The 23,960-nt window shown below is 34.0% G+C and overlaps 1 protein-coding gene across 2 annotated transcripts; it reads left to right on the top strand.

Moving 5' to 3' along the window:
• The first annotated feature begins 509 nt into the window (after positions 1 to 509).
• RhoGAP71E (Rho GTPase activating protein at 71E) lies at positions 510 to 22,010 on the top strand. Of its 2 annotated transcripts, none has more exons than XM_013310575.1 (10): positions 510 to 1,078; positions 1,153 to 1,325; positions 1,708 to 1,803; positions 6,500 to 6,591; positions 11,297 to 11,406; positions 14,432 to 14,615; positions 14,998 to 15,075; positions 16,121 to 16,281; positions 16,853 to 16,975; positions 21,752 to 22,010. In XM_013310575.1, the coding sequence occupies exons 1-10, from the start codon at positions 911 to 913 to the stop codon at positions 21,884 to 21,886; spliced, it is 1,320 nt and encodes a 439-aa protein (XP_013166029.1). In that variant the 5' UTR covers positions 510 to 910; the 3' UTR covers positions 21,887 to 22,010. The 2 variants fall into 2 exon arrangements, with proteins under 2 accessions (XP_013166029.1, XP_013166030.1); XM_013310576.1 differs by lacking the exon at positions 21,752 to 22,010 and adding an exon at positions 17,374 to 18,025 and having other exon boundaries at positions 511 to 1,078.
• Positions 22,011 to 23,960: the final 1,950 nt, after the last annotated feature.

Genomic DNA, 23,960 nt, shown 5'->3' with positions numbered 1-23,960 from the left:
CTGGATAGTATGCGATGTAAAGAGTGGCAGTCCACAGTCCACAGTCCACTCTTTATTTATTTATTTATTTATAAATAAATAAATAAATAAATAAATTAATAAAGAGTGGAGCCTGTTTTAATGAGTGCGATTTATAGTACTTGCGCATGATTGGTCGCTCTGAGACTTGCCGAACATCTAATCGTGCTGTGAGCTAACAATTTAGACCATAGGTTCATGCCTTCAGAACCGAAGGTCACACCTTCGGTTCAGAACTGATTTACGATGTCTTCTTATATGCGCTTATTTTTACATTTTACATCGATATTAAATTATGAATAATCAAAATTCTGTGTGTTTTAAAATTATTGTTATGCAATTCGCTATCCTAAGTAACACGTACATCACACATTAAACTTAGGTATTATTTCTTCAAACGTAATAAAATTTAAACCTTTACAAAGTTAAAGGAGTTTTAAATTTAGTTCTGGCAACACTAAATAGGAAACGTCTAATTCCATACAAATCTACAACAAAAGATAAAGATAGAAAACTGCTAAGCTGCTAACTTCATTACTTTACTTCATTCATATTTCATAGTATAGCATAGTAAGGTCAAGAAATATTGCAAAGATATTGCTATTGAAAGCAAAGGATTTTATCGAAGATAAGATTAGGCACATCAAAAACAGTTTTTGATTAGAAGTTTTTACTTAAACCTTATAAAAACAAATTATGGACGATGGAGGTGTGGTCAAGATGATACTGGATAATAACTTGCCGCCTTTGAACTAAATTGAAATTGTCAATAATTACAATTGTTTTCTAATAATAAATTACCGCCGACGAGTCTTTAATACATTATGTTCGTTTCTGAAGAGAAGTTTTAAACAATCACATTGGAATCGCGTCTCTTCGAGTATCGCCAAAAATGAGCAATTGGGCGAGACGAATGCACCGGCGAGCTGCTACATTGAGTAATGTGGTCACGTCCTGTGGACATCCTAATACTCTCCCATATCCAAGACGTTTGGAAAAAGTTAAATTTGGTGTTCCTCTTCACGAAGTCTGCAAAGATGATATACCGGGACCTTTGCTTGTTAGTATGAAAACTTATTTTTTTACGATATTGCTGTATTGAGCGAGTGTTTCAGTGAATTGTGTTTTGTTCAGGTGCTGATTTTAAAGTTAAACAAGGAGGCACCGCTACGTCGTGATGTTTTTCGCGCCCCCGGCCATCAAGGTGCTATGAAAAAGTTAATACACTTCTTACAGACTGGCCGGCTTGTTAATGTGGATAATTACTCCGTGTATACTATCGCAAGTGTTCTGAAAAAATTTCTCAGGTATGTTAGACTAGAAATTTTTCATAAAACCTATTTTAAATTTTTAAAATGGTTAAATTGACATCAATAAATGAGCTGGCTAAGGTACTAATATCAATTTTTTTCTTTAAATTTGAGCAAAGTATATAGATTAATTTTTATTAAGGTATTTGAGCAGCAATTGTAAAAACTTAGGTAATTTGATTCATTTTCTTATATTAATAGAGATTTCAACAAGCATCACACTTTTGAATAGTATTAAAGGAAATTAAAACATACAAATTATTTCTTTCATTAGGAGACTCTTCCATGGAATAATATTTATATTGTTGCTCACATATTCCTTGAAATTACAAACTTAGTATTTCTAGAATATTGTTTCTAACTAATTGTGTATTTGTAGGAAAATCCCAGGCGGTGTGTTTGGTCGCGAAGGTGAAATGCATCTATTTGCTGCTGTAGAATTACCACCTGAACAGCAAGTCGGTGCAATCCGTGGGTAAGTACAAATTCATGATACCCTTTATCAACCATATTTCTAATACAAGCTGTCGCCAGTGAATTTGTATGCACGGTGCAAAAAACTAATTAGACTTTGAGTTATTCTGGTGAGTGATTTATCACTCTTTTTTATTTTGTTCTGATCCAAGCTGAGTTAATTGATATCCATCCATCAAAGCTTTGGTGTTTTTAATTTTAATGATATTATAAATGCGAAAGTTTGATGTATGGATGTTGGTTTGAAGGTATTTTGGAAATGGCTCAACGGATTGTGATGAAATTTGGCACACATATAAAGCATAGTTTACCAATGAAATTTTATTTTTAATTCCTCGTAGACAGAGTCATACGCGACAGCAAGTATTAGTAATAGCTTACAATTTGCAGTTAACATCCGTAGTGGACCCCATTCGGACAGACTTCAATTCACTTAAGAGAGGGGAGAGTTGGGGAAATTAATATCCATTGTAGTCTTTTTATTACCAGTCTGTAGATTCTGTTAGTATTTATAAATGTGCATGTCAATTTTATTGTCTGCCAGTATTTTGAAATTTTAATTTTTTTTCTAATGTCAAAATTAATTTTGTCTTATATTGTATTCAAACTTTGTCTCTACTTTTGTTGTGCAGATGATTTGTATAAAATTTTGAGTATCTTCAATGTAGGTGCTATATATCAGATAAATTTTTATATGGATTTATATTAAGATTTTTACACTGGTAGAGCCTGCTTTAACATCTTCGCACGAATTGGCCCGGCTCGCCCGGTGAAATACCACGACCACACAGAAGACAGGCGTGAAGTGGAAGCAATTCCGCGTTTCGTCTGATGAGTGTGCGTCCTGGAGGCCTAATTTAGTCCTCTTTCCCTTCCCACCCTGTTTCTTATAAGGAAAGGATTGAAAGTGGAAGTGGACTTTCCAGATGAGAGGATGCATGGAAAGAGAAAATATTTTCTCTCTGTGCATCCTCTCCTCCGTCGATTAAAGGAAGGCAACGCATATGCAATTGCGTATGTCTATGGGCAACGGTCGCTTCGCTATTTCAGCGATTTTAGGTGGCTGCTCACTCGTTTGCCACCTTATGATATAAAATAAGAAGATACTTAACAGCGGCCTCTTTAACTTACCAGTATGCATTATAATGATTTCAAACACTAGTAGAAGGAGCTACTTTCTTTGACTCCATGTCTAGTGCATATTTATTATATCTCAATCACTATAAATCAATTTAATTAACTTCGTTTAATTTTCAGTGGAACTGCATGAGGAAATTTTAAATATTCAAAATTAAATAAACTTCTGGTTAACATATCCATTAATTATTATATAATTTAAAGAAGCAATTATATTTTAATGTAATAATTAAAAAATATTCATAAAAACAATGTTAGATCATTCTTGTGTTAAACTGCCAATAAAAGAGGTAACCAACACTTGTAATTAAATCAGGATAAAATCTTACTAATATTATAAATGCGAATGTTTGGATGTATTTATGGATAGATGGATATTTGTTAGAAGGTATCTCCAGAAAGGCTGGATGGATCTAACTGGAATTTGGCATAGATGTAGAACATAGTCTGGAAGAACATTTAGGGTACTTATTATGTTTTTTTTTAATTCCGGGCGAAAGGAATCGAGGCCGATAACTACTTTGAATATAATTTTACACCTTTAATAATTCTTCCCACATATGGTAAAGTAATTTTTTTTATTCGATGAAATATTCAAGTTTTTTTTTATGGAGGCTTGAATCCGTAGTTCAACATCCGTAGTTGATTTGAAAATTATCAAAGTTTATATCCGACAAAGTAAGTAAACATGGTGTTCCTTGTGATGATTCAAGCCATCATAGTAATTAATTGGCATAAATTAGCAGCTAGTCCGGTGCAGAAAGTGTTCCGATGTAACCGCCTTACGCAAGTCTTTGTTAACCGGGTTATAACTGTATTAATAATTAACTACATACTAGCTGTCGCCCGCGACTTCGTCCGTGCGGAATTAAAAAAACTTAATAAGTGGCCTATGTGGTCCTTCAGATAATGTTCTACATGTACCCCAAAATTCATCAAGATTCGTTAATCCGTTCTTGAGATACATTCAAACAAACATCCATATATCCAAACATTTGCATTTATAATATTAGTAAGATATAGCGATAATTTCATAATTCATACGATGTGTGATTATAATATTTTGGCTTTTATATCACAAAATAGAACGTCAGTGGCTCAGTGGTTAAGCACTTGTCTTGCAATATGCAGATCCTGGGTTTGATTCCCGCCGTGTACCAATGTTTTTCGATTTACGTATATACATTTATTCGACGTTCTTACAGTAACGGAAATCACAAATCTGAGATGAAATTCAAGGATATTTCTTAAATTAATCAACCCGCACTAGGCCAGTGTTGTTTACTGTGGTTAGGTACATCTAACTTAGAGTAGGCTCCGAGCCCCTCAGTGGGAACGTATAATAATTTTTCAGGTTTTGTTTGACTGATTTTGAAGTGTGCTTTTTTGAGGATACATTCGGGTGGGCATTTTGTTTATTTTATTTCTGATTTTCGACAGTATTGAATTACGTATTAAAATATTATTAATTCTAGTTGCTATGTTTTGTATTAACTAGTCTCCTTTGGTTTTCAACCGCGTTAAATGGATTCGTACTGCTTTTTCAAATTTTTAAGTATAACAGATCGGCCAACGTGTACCGTTCAAAATGCATTTCGGTAATTTATATAGATTTCCTTGCTTTATTGTAAGATTTTAACGCTTGTTAAACTATACCGCCTATATCTGACATAAGCGTATTTTTTAAAATTATTTTTTTACATGATGCTATAGGAAATACCTACATTTTTCTCGCTCTTAAGCGACTGCCGAGCGTTGTTCGTACGATTCCGGCCTGTTTAAATGAACCTTTAGATCGATTAAGACGATCTTATAAATATTAAAACAGACATAATATCGCATAACATCTCGATGTACAGATTAGGTCGTCATATCCGTCGCAACGCGTTACGGCCACGAACAATGGCGAGTTTATCGATAGAATTTCGATGCCGCAACGTTGTTACGGATGCATGCGCACCGCTTATCGATAATTCATACGATACATCACTATAATTACACGGATTGACGTAATTACACAAGCCAATGTACCCAACCTTGTTCCGTATTACGTGTTGTAACATGCGTTGCCTTATGATTGGTATTGGTATAGGTTTTTGGTATGGAAAATTTTGCTCCGTACCGTTTATCAGATTGCAATTATAACCCTTTGCTTTTTTACAATTTGATACGAAATAATAAATTTAATAGTAGAAAAAAAAGGGTACTCTGTTGAAACCGTTTTTTTTAATTTCAACATTGATAAACATTGTGTTCCGTAATAAACTAACCTATAGTTTATCGTGTATTGTACAATGAGTGACACAATTTCGATAACCGACAAACTAACTTTACGTTAACGGTAACATGATTTTATAACGAACAATACCGTTCGTTACGATTGAACTGCAAACCAATATTTATTTATATTAGCGTCTTTTAAAGTTACATCTTACAATTTTCGTTCCCATACTCCTCAGAAACGGCTTGACCGATTTTCATAAAATTTTGTGAGCATATTGAGTAGGAGAGAATCGCCCAACATCTATTTTTCATCCCCCTAAATGTGAAGGGTAGTCCACCCCTAATTTTTTTATTTATTTTGTAGACAAACACGCGGACGGAGTCGCGGGCGACAGCTAGTAAGAAATAAAATGTCCCGCAAAATTTTATTTGACCATATAGTATTGCGTGTTTTACTGGTTCTAAAAATTAAAAAGTATGATAAAGTCGTGCAAATAAAAGAAAAATTATTAACAAGGGACGAGTATATTAAATTTAAATTTCGAATTGTCTCGTTGTTTTTTTTTAACATTTCTATGTTACATTTATAAAAATGACTTTTCGGCCAGTATTAAATTGTTTTTTTAAACATTTCTATGTCACATTAATGAAAATAACTTGTCGGCCAGTATTAAAATTTTCGTTACATCCTCTGTTACGTCATCCATTATAATTGTTGTTTGCTTTAACATTTAATGGGCGCCGGGGTCAACGACCGCTGTTTGTGTTTACAATAAACGCCTGCCTGTAATTGGGCCGTTCCCACATTGCCCAATGGTGAATCTCTTTGTCAAGCTATAGGTATATTACCGACTTTTATTTAGATTATCTTTTTATTGTAACTACTATAAAACTATGAAATTGCCTAAAAAAGGTTCGATTTAAATATGGCCAAATAGTGGTATTTTTTTCGCAAAGTTTTTCAGTTCAATTTATTATTATTGTTAATTTCAATGTTTTCGGGTTCCTGAAATTATTTTTTATTACAGTGTAATATACACAAGCATAGAGTGTGTATGGTCGTCCTCCTTTTTTTTTAATTTTAACCCACTTCCTTCCCACACCTTCAAAAATCTTACTAATATTATACATGCAAATGTTTAGATGGATGGATGGATAGATGTTTGTATGAAGGTATCTCCAGAACGGCTGAACGGATAGCGATGTAATTTGGCATGGATATAAAACATAGCCTGGAAGAACACATGCTACTAATTAAGTTTTTTTTAACTCCGCGCGGACAGAGCAGTGGGCGATAGCTAGTTCCAAATAATTAACCCTAAGTTCTTTATTTACAGACTTCTGTTGTCGCTCCCCGTGTGTACCCAGAGACTGCTCGTGCTACTTTTCGGCACTTTCCGGGTGATGGCCTCAAACGCCGATAAAGCAGGTGAGTGTTTATTTTTTTTGCGCAAATTCTACGCACACGCTTGCGATCTAAACAAACGATAGATATCGCCACACTTGTTTAAACGTGCAATTCCACAGCTGTGATAATTTCATTGACATATATCTTTGTCTCTGTTTTTCCTAAGATAATGAAAGGGATGACAATATAATTTTTTAAAAGTGCTTCGGCAATCGAATACAATAATATTAGGCTCTCAGTACAGTTATCTCATAATAGCTTTTGTTTTTTACGGGATTAAGAAAAAATAATAAAGATAGTCTACGTTACTTAGTGATAATTTCAGTTTTATTTTCTAATAGTCCTGTAGTGTTTGATTTTATTCGTTACATACAAAGATGTAAATTATAATATTAGATACAGAATAATCCTAAACTGATGGTTTTCCTTAGTGATCATTTAACGTTTCTGAGTGCGGTACACTATTATGTTACATTCATTTCAATCTGAGTTCTTAGTACCCTTGATCTAAATTCCTTTTTCTCATACAGGTGTATGTCTCATGAATTATATATTATTTAATAGATATGTTACATATTAGGGTTTCTATTACATACCAATGTCTTTGAGGATTTGTATGACATTGGGATTAAATATAGCTATTTGTGTCCTATGTAATTAGTATTTATCCTTTAAATAACAATTTACAAGGTCATAGCAAAGAAAAGTTGGTAAGTCTTACTGAAGTAATATCTATATATATAATAGAAAGTGGTGTTAGTTACACTATTTATAACTCAAGAACGGCTTTACCGATGTAACTGAAAATTGGTGAGGAGGTAGCTTACAGCTAGGAGACGGACATAGGATACTATTTATTCATTTTTTCGAATTTATGCCTTGAAGAGCTGCTTTTTATTTAACTTACTGATATTATAAATGCGAATGTTTAGATGAACTGTTGAAAGGACCTCGATTAAATTTGACATACGTATAAAACATAGGCTGAAAGAACACATAGGCTACACTAATTAAGTTTTTTTTTATATATCCACGCGGACGGAGTCGCGGGCGACAGCTAGTACCTTATATTTAGGACTTGAAATGCATCCTAGGGACATGGCTATTATTTTTATCTATGATTATTGATCTGATAGGTTACCCCGTTATGGTTAATAGTCGCGATAGCTTTCAACGCTATTGAAATCTGTTTTTCGCAATTTTTTCCGCGACCTCGGCACAAATTTAATTTGGCCGCAATCCCGTGAGAAATTGGATTCCAAGAATTAATAAATTTATCTATGGAAATGTTTTGTGAACTTATTTGCTATTTCTTCATCGTATTCGAAAGAATAATAAAATTCTATATATTTTAATCTTAACTCTTACTAATATTATAAATGCGAAAGTTTTAGACGGATGGATGTTTGTTGTTACGTATGTATCTCCGAAACGGCTAAACGGATTTCAATGAAATTTGGCATATACATATGTAGAACACAGTCTGGAAGAACGCATAAGCAGTTTTTTTTTTAATTTCGCACAGACTAAGTCGCGGGCGAAACTAAAAAACATATAAATATAACAGATAAAAGTAAAAAAACATTAAGAATTTGATATCCGAAAATAACTAAAACCTTTTTATCTGCTAATAAAAATCCATTTTACAAGTTTTTCTTTTATATTTCTGTACAGGGCAAGTGATTTATGATAAATCTATTCTGCCGAGTGAAACCAGGGCGTTGTGCTAGTGCTACACAATATTAATATTAATTATACATCGGTTAATATTGTAACCGTAGCCTTGATGCTAAATGATATGACAATACGCTATTGAGGTTTTTAATTATAAAAATATATAAGTAGAATCGAGATATCGTTTCGCGCCTTGAAAAATAAGATGTGCCTTGTACATCCAGCTAACACGAAGTTCTGGTAATATTTTTCTATTACTAGGATGTCGACGTTTGTCCGTTCGGTGATTGTCGTTGGCCATTTAAATGCTATAAAAAATTATATACAAAAACATGACAATCGCTAAAGACATTTCCTAATTCCTAAAAAAAATAGTTCCTCGTCATATAACGTTTTGTCCGAATGTTCATGAATCGTAACGAACACAAAAATAATAATTATTGTTGCTAATTTCGCCAATTACATGCGATCGCGTGGGCGCGCACGCATCACTGGCAAACAACTGTAGATACAGTATGTTTTGAATTTTTATTGACAGCTATACTTATTTTAATCTAAAATTTAGCTTTGCACAACAGTTTGACAGTTTACCGTGAGTTTCTCAGACAATATTCCTCTTTTAAAACATATTTTTATCTCTGTTTTGTTAAAGAAAGTGACAGGGACATGACCATATGTTTTACTGTGGACTAGTGGTCGCCTGCGACTATGTCTGCGCGGGATTAAAACGAAACATAATTAGCGGCATGTGTGTTCTTCCAGACTATGTTCTCTTCTCCCTTCTGAGATCCGATCAGCCTTTCTGAAGATACCTTCAAACAAACATCCGTCCATGTATCTATTCATCGATCCAAACACTCGCATTTACAATATTAGTAAGATTTTGGTCTCAAAAACCAACGTTTAGGAAGAGCAGGGATAGTAAACCTTTAAAAATATTTAATTATAATATATAATATATTTAATAATGATAATAGAAATATTTAATAAGGTTATATATGTCAACAAATAATTGTGATTATTAGGAACATTCTGTAGGGTAGCTATCAATAGCGTATTTTCGAAGTTTTTTTTTCTTTGTTTTTTTTTCGTAGTTTAGCTAAGTCCTTTAAAAATCCTTTTATAAAATACCAGCGAGTGATATGTCATTGTTAAAATTTGACCCTGTCACATTGTTATAATTTTTCTTATAACATCACACGTTGGGTGGTCTTGCATTCGATTGTATTGACAATACGAAGTAAATGACAATCGACATTGGCCGAGTAAGGTGATCGGTCGGAAACAGTCGGACAAAACAATTGCACTGCGACATCCTCCCGATCATATTTGGCGGGAACAATAACATTAGACATTAGGTCTATGGCTGACAAACAATGGACATAGTATGAAACAAAACTAGGATTTTTAAACTAATAACAATATTGAATGTCGCTTATGTTATTTAGGAATAATATAGGAATGTTATAGTAAACATTTTTTTTAAATCGGTGTCGTAGTTTTTACTGAAGAGCCATTGCGAAAGATGGAATAAATACCTATATTTTTTTTATTACTCGCCCTTATTAGGTCTTAAATTTTGCATAGTACAGAGTAAAACTAGTTGGTAATATAATTTAAATGTTGGTTTTGATGTAACACAAAGAAACCCTACATATTTTAACCAATATAAGTTAGATATCTTGAGATTGAAGGCCGGCAACGCATCTGCGGTTCCTCTGGTATTGCTGATGTCCATGGGCGTCGTTGAACACTTCGGTGTTCCCGCTGCTCGTTTGCCCCCTTCTGGTATAAAAAAAAAATCTAGACTCTTCCTCGGTCTTCGATTTATGAATAATATACGAAATCAATGAATTTATTTTTAAAACAATTATATCTTGTAATGTCCTCGAAAGGTACAAATAACTGTATTCCAAACACAATTATCGTCATGTTCCATCGATACCGGACTTCTCAAAATGGCTGCGACCTTTTCCAGCCAGTTTCAAGTTGGCGCATCGTTTATAATTCTACATTTATGTATCATCGAACTGGCGAGGTTTTATTTTAAAAACGAAACTCATCACACCAATGATCTATACAGACAGTCAACGATTATACTTTCATTATTACTTAGTAGGTTTGCATCAAATGTTCTGCAATTCCTCTTATAAAATAACTCGTCGTGAACTTCTATATTGACCGAACTCAATAACCGATTACTAACCCATTTTGTTTATCTTAGATAGTTTAAATTAACAGTTATTTACCTTTATAACAATTAACATTTTGGATTGATTTATGGTTTACTTGGGCGTTAGTGAATTTTATTAATTTATTTCTTTTATTTAATTGAATACCGTACGTTGCTATAACAAGGCGAATGACGTTTTTACGTAACAAAGTAACCTGGCCATTCATAATACTAACCACAAAGGTTTCTATGACATCGACCTTCGCCTTGAATGAAGTATGTAATACTGTTATGTGAATCATATACCCAGATTACAACACGAACTGTGGATTTCTGACACCAGAATACCCGATTAAAAATGTTATCTCTGTTTAGTCGTAGATTGTAACATAGATATGTATTTTATATAATACAAAGATTTTAGTCTCAGAAATCCACTGTAACGGTCGTAAGGACGATCTGGATTTGGATGACAACACTCAACATTTTGAGGTTATATGTTTGGAAACACCAGTTCAAGACTATCTATACTAATATTGTAAAGAGGGAAGATATGATTGTTTGTTTCTTTTCATTGAATAGGCTCCTAAACTACTAAAACAATTTAAAATTATTTTACTGTTGGGAAGCTACACTATCTCCATGTGAAAAAGGCTATTGGCTATATTCTTTACTAGATTTTTTATTGCTAGTTAATAATATTTCTAATAGAGATAAAAGGCTACAGCTAACGTGCAATATTTTCACGCGTTCACAGCTGTGGATTCGCGCGTTCACTTTACCAGCAACCGTAGTGGCATTGAAAGTGTTAATATATTGTAATATATTTTGATTTATGTCTTGATGTTTGTCATAAAAGGAGTTCGGTATTGTCACCAGGTACTGGTATGACATCTGAGGCGTTGGGTGTGTCCGTCGCGCCGTCGTTCTTCCATTCCTGTGTGTCTGATGGCAAGACCGCCACCATGGAGGACGTGCAACGCTTCAAGGTCAGTTTCATTCAATCATTTACTGATAATCGTATTGTGCGACTAATATATCTGGCCCGGTGAAAAGTACACACAAGACAGGTCTTACAAAAATCGTGTGATATTTTGACATTGAACAGTATTGTGCTTGTCCCTTTTAGGGTTCCGTACCTAATAGGATAAAAATGGAACCCTTTTAGGATCACTTTGTTGTTCGTCCGTCCGTCTATCAAGACCCTTTTTCTCAAAAACGCGTGAAGGTATCAAGCTCGATTTATATCAAATATTTAGGTCTGCGGTCGCTAGGTGCTGTGAAAAACTAAAACTTCTAAGCCAACCCAATCAAAAGATACAACCGTTTATTCATGTTTACTTTCGGGCCGGGTATAGAACAATATTTGAGACAATTCATTCATCATTCACCACTCACTAATCTGATGTTTCGTTATGTGAAATATTCATTCATTCGGTCACTTATTGTAATGTCACGTGAGAATCAAATGCCCGTGAACGTTCGCATGGGTTTGACGAAGCGAGACTTCATTTAATGCTCGAGTAGGTAAACAGACAATATTTACGCTATGTAAATGTATGTACATAGATGTATAATGGAGACACTAATTTTGTACGTCCTATCTACATTCGCGGTATTACGTTCCGGAAATGTTCTGCGAATACGGAATTTGAGCTTGCGAATTATGAGACGGCTATCCACAGCATCGTTAATAAGGAGATTTAAGGTACGTGTCCATTAGCCCGCGCCGTACGTACTTAACGCACGGATTAAACGGATTTGCTTTGTCTTTCAAAGCGGGTGGCGTGGATGATGGACACAGCTCTATGTAAAATCATACAAAGTAAACTAAAATCCGTTTGCGGGCTGCGCGTGGGGTGCGTACGGCGGGCTAACGGACGCGTACCTTTAATTGTCCATAAAAGCAAAATACTTTAATATCAAAGATGTGGCTTTCCACACAGATAAAGCAAATTTAATTATTCTGATGCATATCTTTTTTATTTTGTCCATATTATGTGTAATGTGAAGTTACCACATTTATTGCACAAAATGGAGGAAATCGTCTCATCATGACTAGCGTTGGTTATACGTATTAACAATAAAAATTGCAAGTCCTAGACCGCCGTTATCTGATAACTATCGTATTGTAGTCAGTAAACAATACCTTTCTTGTATTAACAACTTGATATTAAGATAATATTAATGTTCTTTGATAAAATTTAATTCAATATAAGTTGACAAATTAGTCTTTCGTTTTAATAAAAAAAACAATTTTTTAACCATACACTGTACAAAGAGGAAATTTTTATTTAACAGTTGCGAAAAGTCATAAGAAATGCCTTATTTTGTATTTGCGGGAATCTAATAATTTAACTTCTTAATATCTTGCTAATGTTACTGATATTATAATTATTATAAATACGAAAGTTTAGATGGTTGGATGGATAGATAGCGGGCAAAAACTATTAAAATATAATCCAGGTCAAGGCAGAGTGAAGAAGGAAATTACGAAGGTCGAATAGCTTTTTTGTCACATTATAAATTTGCAGCTATCAATAGAAAAAGCAAAAGATCCGAATTAAAAAACAAATAATTGGTGCTTGCCTTAATTATTACTTTCCTGATTTTTAGCCGACTTCAAAAAGAAGGAGGTTATAAATTCGTCTGTATATTTTTGTTATGTGGGTTACCGCGTAATACAGCCCCTGGTGCTCTGATTTTGATTTTTTTAATCGAAAGGTTTTAAAAACAATGTTTGTCATTATCACGGGCTTAAACGAAGCTGTTCGCTCCGAAGCGATTCCAAAGCGAGCTACAAAAATGTATAGAACTGACAATAAGTTTCTATAAGTCACGTAATTTTTTTTAATTATAAGAGTTATTTCGCTTTGGAGCGACAGCATTATATCTAGCTAAATTTGAAAAAAAAAATGAATAAATAGTATCCTATGTCCGTCTCCTGGCTCTAAGCTACTCCTCAAGAATTTTCAGCCATATCGGTAAAGCCGTTTTTGAGTTATAAATAGTGTAACTAACACGACTATCTTTTATATATTATATATGGATTACGATTTAATTATTTAAGACTACACTGTTTGTTGGATTGCTACAATCCAGTGAAATCCTATATGTTTTCTATGTACACTGTTATATAAACATTTTGGTATATAAATGTAAATTGTAAATAGCTTGAATTGTTCATGATATTGTCTTAAACATGCGGCTAAAGGCTGAAGTGAACGTGAGTATTTTATTAAATGTTTTTTGTATACTGCAAAATTATTACTCTTATTTAGTTTTAATTATGTTATTTTATTTTATCTTTTACATGCACGTAGTATTAGATATAGATTCATATACAGGATGTTCTTTTTAGTCTTGTGATAAGTAGTTTAAAAAAATGTAAGTAAATATATTAAAGAAGGCAACTTATTGTCGTAGAATTTCACTGTTTTGACATTTTTACTATATTTTAGTTTTGTCGAAGAGAATGTACAAATGACACTGCAGTGGAATTCAACGGTTAGATTTTACTCTTTATAACTAAGCTATGTAATAAGTTCCCCGCTTTGTTTGTTAGATAACGCTTGGAATGCTTAGATCAAGATTGCATCATGTTACACTTTCAGTTCGCATTACACGATAAAGTTTGACTCACAAATGTTTAATTTTAATTACTCATTGCCTTTAACATCTGTGAAATAACAATGTTAAAGTTATAAATTATTAATATCCAGGAAGTTTATATATGAACATACAAGGAAATACAAGAAATGCATGTACTCTAGAGCCACGTTGTCTCATCTATTTCTATTAAGGCGCTAACCGCGCGACTGTGACCGCGTGCGACCGCCCCAGTGGAAATGAGCGATTTAGTATAAAAGACGATCGCGCGCGGTTAACTGCTAATTGGAAATATTCTTTTTTTTCTATTGTAACCGCACAGAGTAGAATGCGACAAAATTTAAGAGTATATCAGCAGTAATATAATGAAGTATTTGAAGTACTGATTGTAATTTTGTCGTGTAGGTGGCGACTCGCATCATGAGGCAGTTGATCGAACAGTTCAGCGCTGGAGATCTCTTTGGACGGGAAAACTACGAGTTTTACGCCCGTGTTACGGGCCGTATATTGCGCGTTAAGGATGAATGGATCTGCTCGTTCAGAGATCCCCCGCCGCCGAGACATCATCGGGATCAAGAGGCTTATGCAAGTGAGTCGTTCATTCATTCACCATTGACTGTATAAGTACCTTTCAGTTCAAAGACTGACTACAAATGCAGTTAGTTTATTAAGATTCCCGTCAGTTAAATTTATGTACTATCAGGGAATCTGTCGATATTCCACCTTAAAGTGACATGCGGAAATAATAATCTATAGGATGCAGCTTTTAAAATGTTTCTGTACGAAAAAAGGTCGGTCAGTACACTACTAATTTATTTTTACTGCTCAAGTCACTGCTACCTAATAGGTTATTTTATATTAAGGGGGCGGAGGTTGTCTCGTTGCGATGGAGGCAATTTTTCTGTAAGCGGAATACCGCGAAGGGTCCTGACTGTACATAGACTAAATTTTTTCTTTATTATAATTTATAGGGCAGCTGTCACTGGAAGCAGAGAAAACATGGCTGCAATGTGAATGCGATCGTTGGGGCAACAAGTTCAATCTTGAAGGTATGGGATTTACTTATTACCAGGGATGGTGAACCTTTTTGAGAATTTGTTAAATCAATGTTTGATTTTAGCTAATACCTGTTACAACTATATTTAATGCGTACAAAGAAGCTGTCAGATTAAATTGTAATCGTAAAATAATTTTGTATTTTAATTAGTATTATGCAAAAAGGTTTATTATCTCTGACTTTTAGAATAATATTTATAGTGTCTTATATGTAATGCGTACATTTTTCGCAGGTCGTCCCAACAATTCCCGTTTATAGTATTAAAATTGTCAAGTTAATGTACAAAGTAAATTACTGTTAATTTAATATAATCGGTGAGTTTCGGAGTTAATTTATAAAATCATTAATCATAATTGCGGTAACCTGTAACGTCATGTTATGTCCTGACCGGGGTTTTGGGTTTTTGGTAGCACGTAGTACGTAATTTGAACACTATTGTACTAATATTAGAATACATTTTGTAACGAATCATTTGGTTAGGGGTTGGTATAAGTCGATCAGTTTTACCCATAGATTATATATAACTTGGTATTTTGAAGTATAAAAGTGACATTTCATTTCTTTTTAAAATACGTGGTTTTAGCCAAAAGGTCTGTTCAGATTTAGGGTTGGCAAAATTTATGACTTGTTTGTGATGAATTCAAAATTTCTGTGTTAGTTATATCTGTTTAATTATGGGAAAGATTTTTTGATAGTTTTTATCTATAGGGTTATCAAAATTTTAAACTTTGTCTTGTCCAATTCAAGATGTCAATTTTTTTACTTAAATAGGGTTGTCAAAATTTTGATTTTTTTTGTTCAATATATTTTTCGACATGATTAGTTAGAATCCTTTGGCGCGAATGTCGCGCTTTCGTTACGAAGACCAGTATCAGTATGAATAGTGAGGAGTAATAAACGTCGACATTTTAGTAAGGCTAGTGTTGGGTCAATACACTGCCACGTTTTCGGATTTTCTTCCTAATAATATGTTTGTTTCTATCTAGGGGTGTCATTTGCGTTGTGTTGTTGTTAAGTAGGTGATTGATTGTTGGTAGGGTTGTCAAAGTCTGAGGAGTGTCAGTCGATGCCGACGCTGGCGAGTGCGGGGGGCGCAGGCGCGGCGGGCGGCGCGCTAGGGCTGGGCATCATACCCGAGCACAGCCTGCTCGACTCCTGCACACGTCTCTCTATATCACTTGAAGAGAGCGTCTTTAAGGTAACATTGGACAGATTTTTTTTTTTAATAATTCATCTTAGTTTTAGCTTTAGCTAACTAACTTTAAATACAACTAGCTAATGTGTTCGTTTAACAGGCGAGAATGTTCCGTTCACGTCACAGAATTTCTTAAAAATAATAATCGCTACCTTATCCCACTATCTTAGTTTTTTTTACTATTTTAGTTTATATTATTCCAGTACAGTAGGACAGCGACGTTCAAAATTAGCAAATACAACTGGCATAATGTAAACACTAGCTCCAGTGAGCCAAATGAAAGGCCGGCTCTACTATCCTATTACAAAGTAAAGTAGAAATTAATTTAAGTCTGTAATCTGTAACTGTCTTTCCCCAGTTAATTCGACTCTTTCTCTCTGCAACTAGCGGTCGCCCGCGATTCCTTTCGACTAAAATTAAAAAAATAATAATAAGTAGTCTATGGAATTTTTCAGACTATGTTCCATATGTATGACAAAGTTCAAGTACAAACAAACATTCATATAAACATTCGCATTTATAATGTTAGTAAGATTGACTATTGATTCTAAAACTATATTAAAATATATTCCAGGTGTCTGTGAGTTCGTCATCTCAGTCATCGTGTAGCAACTCGAGCCCGCACATGACGCTGGAGGAGCTGCGCGCAATCAACAAGTACGCGGAGAGCACAAAAAGCCTGTCATACTTGCCTCAGGTATGTCCTACTTTTATGTCTACGTGTGACGTCATAACTTTCCAGAAACTTCCATTAGCGTGTTGATACTGTATACGATCGAGAAAAATTGATGGATTTTAATAATTAAATAATGTTTCAGTGATTGTTTAATTAACAATTATTTATTTATTAAGGGAAATTGAATCATACCTTTCAGATAGATTTGATGGTTAAGACATAATCTTATAGATATTTTAGGTTAAAGATATCTGACCATTTACTTTCTAGAAAAAAAAACGCTAGTATATTTTAAAGTTTAATTTTTAACAATTACCTTAATAAAGAGAAAATTTAATAGCTTTAAAATAGTAGTTCTTCGCATTTGTGTTTTGAATTAATAAAAATTCAGTATAAATTATTTTATGTTTAAATTCTAGCGCACACTAAAGGATCTATTGTTTGAGTAATGGTGACGAGATTTTTTCTCATTAGCCCACCTCGTAGTACCCGTTTCCACTAAGAAAACTTGTCTGTCTTTTATAACCCTAACCACTACCAAATAAATTTTATACATAAATTGATAACCTATAGATGGAGATACAAGTTTGACTTTTAATCGACAGTAGTTTTTTTTTTGTCATTTTTTATTGTAAATGGCAACACTGAGGAAATTTACCCGAAAAAAAAGGCCTTCGGAGGACTTTTCGTTTCAATTTTGTCTACGGATTAGGTTATCTACAGGTTATTAATCTATGATTCTTATTATAATCACGTAGAAATGTTTTTAATCTATGTCTATGATATTCGAAATTTGAATTTAGCGATGGTCAAATACTGGCCGTTTACAGTATTTGTTAGTGGTCTGTGTAAAAAAAAATATGCATGTCGAATCTCTGTCTCCGTAAAAAAAGGTCTGTGGTTGTTCCTTTTTAGTAATGTTTAGATGATTTTCCTGTAAGAAATTTCGGTCAATTGCGTATATGAGAAGTATGATTTATTGTGTCGCTGATAGTTTGTGAACTGAGCCAGTTTGTAATATCACTAGGCATATTATAAATAACCAGAGTTTTGAACTGAAGGAATAGTTGACAATTTGACATAACAGTTAGTCATAACAATTATTTTTTTATTTGATTTATAACTCATACCTAACCTAATCTATAAATTAATTCTAACGTAAATTATTACTTAATAATAACGCATGCAAAATATTATTTTCCAGTTTAAACTTACGAAAAATACGTCAAATTGTGAATCATTCCTTCAGTACAATTTGTATTTTTTATAATATGTCTGTTGGTAATATAAAAAGGCAGAGAACACAAATAATCTGTGTAATATGGATAAGGAAATGCTTTACCTAGATGATGCTATTGCATATGTATTATTTTTGTGTGCGGGCAACACTTAGCTTTATGCACACGGCACGCGGCCGTATCGAATGGTTAGTGAATTTATTTAGTAGGCAACACTGCTTTAATTGTTCGAATTTTGTTCCAAAAAAACGATGTATTATGATTATGACTGTGATATTTTGTCAATTTTTTTTTAAATTAATAATTGTGTTTTTATTATTAACGGAGTTTTTAGCGTTAATTAAATGTTGTGAAAGGGTACGGTATTTTCATCTTAACCCCATATCCTTAAATATATGTTTGCACTTATTAATTGGAACTAATAAAATTTGACATTTCTCTTTCATTTCATCTTGTGAATAACAATATTAAACATTAAGTAACATGTGACTTAATATATTATAGATAAATAGACAAACTGTTAGTGAACATTGTATAGTAATATCCAGTAGTTATAATGGGGATGGGCCTAGTACAGTCGCAAATAAATGAACAAATTCAGTAATTTGAATGTGTAAGTATTGTACATACACAGCTTTAGGTGTTTAGGTGTGGTTTAAATATGTTGAAACACATATCAAACACGAGTTATATTTTTCAATGAATTATTCTTCAAAATACGACAAACATTCATGAAAATCAATTTTCCGCGGTCATTTCATTTTTATTTGCTAGTTTACATTCCTAATTACGTTGTAATGACAAGAGACAGCTGTCAGAATGAGCTCAAAATCAGAAAGAAGGTTGAGGAAAGCGAAGCAGTCTGTAATGCAGGATAAGCGGGTATAGCAGGGCGACAGTACTAGGCTATGCGTGTGTGGGGGAGGCAGGCAGTGGAGTGCGCGGGGGGTGACGTTGCGGTGGTGCGTAGGTGCACGAGCGGCAGCGGGCGCGGATGCGGACCCGCTCCGAGTGGTTCCTGCAACCCGCGGCGTCGCTGGACGCGGGCCGCTCGCGCGCCGGTACGCCGCCTGAGCCCCGCCTCTCGCCGCGACCCGCCCTGCCCCATGCCCCGCCCCGCGCCCCGCCCACCGCCTGCGCGGGGGAGGCGCGCGACGAGAGCACCGCCCTCTACCTGCTTGTGGCCTGCCTAGAGTTTTTGTTCTGAACGCCCCGGTACTGTGTCAGTGTTAACAGACTAACATCGCCCTGGCTTTGCTCTCCTACCGCTTACGGTGATAAGGTTACAATAGGGACTATCAAATGTAAGTACCTACCAAGAAATCAGTTCTGCTATGCAATGTCGTAACTCAGTATGAAATTTAAGGCATAGCACACACTGCGATTAACAAAATAAAACTGACGCAGTACTGTTGTATGTGCATGATCGGTGTCAACATGTGATAAGTGTCAAGATGTCATGATCGGTGTCAAAAAGTTATGATCGTTGTCAAAGTCATATTAACAAAAGTAAATGCATCGCGCCACGTGCTTTAGCACTATAAGTGGACATTTAAATCAATAAATATATGCGCAAAATGCACACATCAAGATTTAGTATCGCAAGACATATCATGGATTATTTTAATATTGAAAAAAAAAAATTATAACACGATTAATAATACACCATTCAAAGAGGCTAGTTTCACATACGTCACTTTGGCAGTTTAATAGAGGGAGAGAAAAGTCTTGCTTGTACTTACAGCACATTCATGGTACAGGGGCCGGCTTTGGCAGCAGCATGCATTGCACATCTCTCAACACGTTCACTGCTACCGGCTCGCATTGCAATATCACCTTGATTTTATATCAATGCTAGTTATTTGCTTGGGGAATCTTTATACAAATTAAATAAAACGTATGCGTATAAAAAGACAGTGGCAGTGAATGTTTTAACACATTCACTGCCACCTACTTCCCTCATGGTATAATGGTAGTGGCATTGAAGGTGTTAAATTTATCTTTTACAAATCTTCTGTAAAATTTTCTTTTTCTATCGGAAATGTAAATCTTTTTATTTGTCTTGTTATGTGCACATTAGCTTGTTGTTTATTTATTTCGTATATGTTATAAACGTCTAAATTAAAAACTTTACTTTTTTTACTAATTTACCTTTTTATTTTCAAATATATTGATATAGTTGTTAGTTTTTTATGTTAGATTTTTCAACATGATCTTTAGAAATAGATACATTTAATTTCTTAGGCAAATTGCGTTAGTATTCTGACGAAAAATATATGAAATTAGCTGTCGCCCGCGATTCCGTCCGCGCGGGATAGTAACCGATTCTCAGACCTACTGAATATGCATATAAAATGTCATAAAAATCGGTCAAGCCGTTTCTGAGTAGTATGGTAACTAATATTGTGACACGAGAATAATTGTTGTCAACAAGTTAAACGGTGAAAGTACTGACAAATATCTTTCTCTCTCTATTTCAAATGGACAGAGCGAGATGTCTATATGATTGTGCAAGTGAATTTCCTACTGGTAAAGGTCACACCATAGTTGAAATTTTATACGCATTTTCCGCCTCTTGTTATGTGTTATGCGTTTATGTAATTTTATGCTCATTTTTGTGTTTAAATATTAGCTCATAATATGTATGTTATTCATTATATAGTCATTTTAAATTAATGTCTGTTTGTTTATGAAAATTGTTCAATATTTCGCACTGTTTGTACACGGCTATTGATGTTGCAGTGATTCTCGTTTGACACGTATTGTCGTCTCTTATATTCTCTTTGGGAAAACAGTGACAACAAGATGTCATTTGTCACAGAAACTGACCTCTATGGATAGGCGATTGCTTGAAAATGATAAATTTGTTGACAGTGACAATTTATACGCGCCTGTTTGTTAGTTGACAGCTAAATCTATCTTTATTAGTTCGGATTTTCACTACCGCTATAAACCAATGCCATTAGCCCCAAAACGGCGAAAATCAAAATGGCACAAAATCGTATGTCTTATAGCCAGTCTGTTTATAGAGGTTAGTTAGGCATTATGAGACCAGAGTTTATGTTAGAAATGTTTGACCTTCGCTTGTAGTGTCATAGCATTTATTCATGTAAATGTTTTGTTGTTGTATGTGTGTTTTCGTGGATTTTTTTTAGTATTTTTGTATTAATTGATTGATGTGTCTGTGAGCTGATATATCGAAACTATATATTTGTTGATTTGTTTTACGGCAATTGTTCATTACAGTTGTTAGCTTTTTGCCGTTTAAGTTATATAGTTTCGATATTTCACTTTTATTGACGATTTTGAATGATTTTCTAACTCAACGATACTTTTTCTAAGATTATCCATTTAATCGTGGATTTCTGAGACCAATACCCTCGTTTAAAACATATTGTTGTATAGAAATTTTGATCTTAGAAATCCACGGTGAATCATTCAAAATCGTCACGGGCGTTATCTTGTATGAAGGAAAAGACACTACTTCACATTTCCTTTGTTAAAATAACGTCCGATATTGTATATGTGCAATATTTTTAGTTGGTATGTATATATGTAGGGTGCGCTGGGTGCGAGCGTCGCGGGTCGCGGCGGAGGTCGCGGCGCGCGCGGCTGTGCGCGGGCGGCGCCGCTTGCCGCTCGCTCGCACACTCCGACACTGAGGTCCCGCTCGCTCTCCAGCCTCGTAAAGTGACCGCATGACCGACCTGCATCAGTACACCCCGCACTACCCACCACATGCTCCGGTATCACACAGTTAAGCCTACAACACCCATCATCATCATCGTCATCATCAGATCAACATACGTCTCCACTAAGGGCCTAACCTAAGTTACAGGTGACTAGTTGTTACATGTTATAATTCGACGCAAGTGATATTTTAGCCCATTTAGCCCCACACTACTCAAATGATACGTCATAAGCTAAATCTGGCTTATCAAGTGTACTCACTTTGCGAAATTGTTACCCAATTAGCCCCAAGCTACTCATATGATACGTTAAAATGGCGCAATAAACCTGATACCATTTATTAATCTTGGGTTTCTGAGAACTAAATCTCTTAATAAAACACATCGTCATCCCTGTCATTAGCTTTTACAAAATAGAGATGACAATATGTTTAGATCGGGGATTACGGTCTGAAACTGACAGTACTTGTGGTACAGTTGCCCAATTTACCCCATAACACTCAATATACGATAGGTAAATGAAAATTGCCCAATATATTATACATGACTCATTGAATGTACACACTATGTTATCGTTGCCAAGGTTAGCCGCCATCACCCTTCGATCTTGATTTTATGATGGCTACAGATCGATATAACTGTAAGGGTTGTTATACACGAACTTCAAGCTGTCAAATTGTGGTCCGTGTATGGTAATCGTGAACTACAAATCACCCAATGCTGAACACTTGAACATCTCCGTGTATTACTGTCTTTTTTTTGGAAAATGAATATTTTTAGAATTATTTTTATTATTTTATAGTGATTTGTGTAATCCGTAAATATTTTTTTAGAAACTGGGTACACAAAAAAATGTTTTTTTGTATTAGAAGATGAAAATATAATTAAAAAACAAAGTGACAAGCAAAAAGTATTTAACCAAAATGCTCTCTATATTTTTTCCAGGCATGTTGACTATAAGGTTTAAATTTATCGTTCTTCCATAGTTTTAGAACTGTTTTACTTTTTTACCGAAGAAGTCTTTGTTCAAAAAAAAAGTGAGTGCCATTACTTTAAAAAATATAGTTCGTATCAATTTAATTTCAACTTGTAAATTTTTTTTCTTATGTTGGCAAGTGTCCAAAAAATATAATTTACTTTATTAATATAGTAACTAGTAGTTATCGTAACGGTTCTTATAAAACGGTGATTTAAAAAATTAGTGGTTTGAATAAAACCACTAGAATTAGGAGTGAGAGCTTCATCACACATTCCTGTAAATACATTAATATTATTAAATAATTGAGATATTTAGCATTTAGGATAAAATTATTGAATAAGAAATCAAAATTTTACATTCTAGCATGATGTTTTGACATTTAGTAAATTTATAATCGATTTATTAAAAAAAATTAAATAAAAAAAAACTAGTTCAAAACACAAGTCTTCTAAATAAAAGTTCCATTATTTTTTTTTCGCTTTTATGTCAAAATCATCATGCTATTATGATAATAGTAGTTATTTAAATAAATATATAAATCTTCAGATTTTCTGCATATTATATAATTTTGCATTTCTCTCTACCTCAATAACGATGAAGTAAGTTTACGCTCACTCAACTAGAGCCTTCAAAAGCAATATTTGGAAAAATTAAGAAAATTAACTTTTATTAAAAATAAAGACTGAATTTATGAATGCATTACGTGTGCACAAAATATGGAATTCCACTATTAAAATGGGGTTTAGGCAAAATGGGGAGAGGATTGACTTTATTTTGGACATTTAACCTCTTTGGGTGGTGTTTTTTTTTTTCAAGAAAAAGAAAAAATATAATTGGAATACTTGTAACTGGCTTAATTAAAAAAAAATGTAATTTCCAGTTTTTTTTAATCGTGAAAAAATGTTTAGGTACTATGACGTGTCATATTATTGTGCATACGAAATGACATTCATAATCCTTTTAGAATTTCATTGATCCGTATTATTTTAAATTATTAATAACAATAACGAATTATTAAAAATAAAAAGAAAAGCACACGAAAAAATATATTAATTTTTTTTTTAGGAAGATTTAACTTTTTTTTTTAACCAAGATTTTTT

This window comes from Papilio xuthus, unplaced genomic scaffold (assembly GCF_000836235.2).
Source record: "Papilio xuthus unplaced genomic scaffold, Pxut_1.1 DF827714.1, whole genome shotgun sequence".
Taxonomy (NCBI): domain Eukaryota; kingdom Metazoa; phylum Arthropoda; class Insecta; order Lepidoptera; family Papilionidae; genus Papilio; species Papilio xuthus.
Note: the sequence above shows the minus strand (reverse complement) of the source record. Positions and strands in the feature narration are given on the sequence as shown.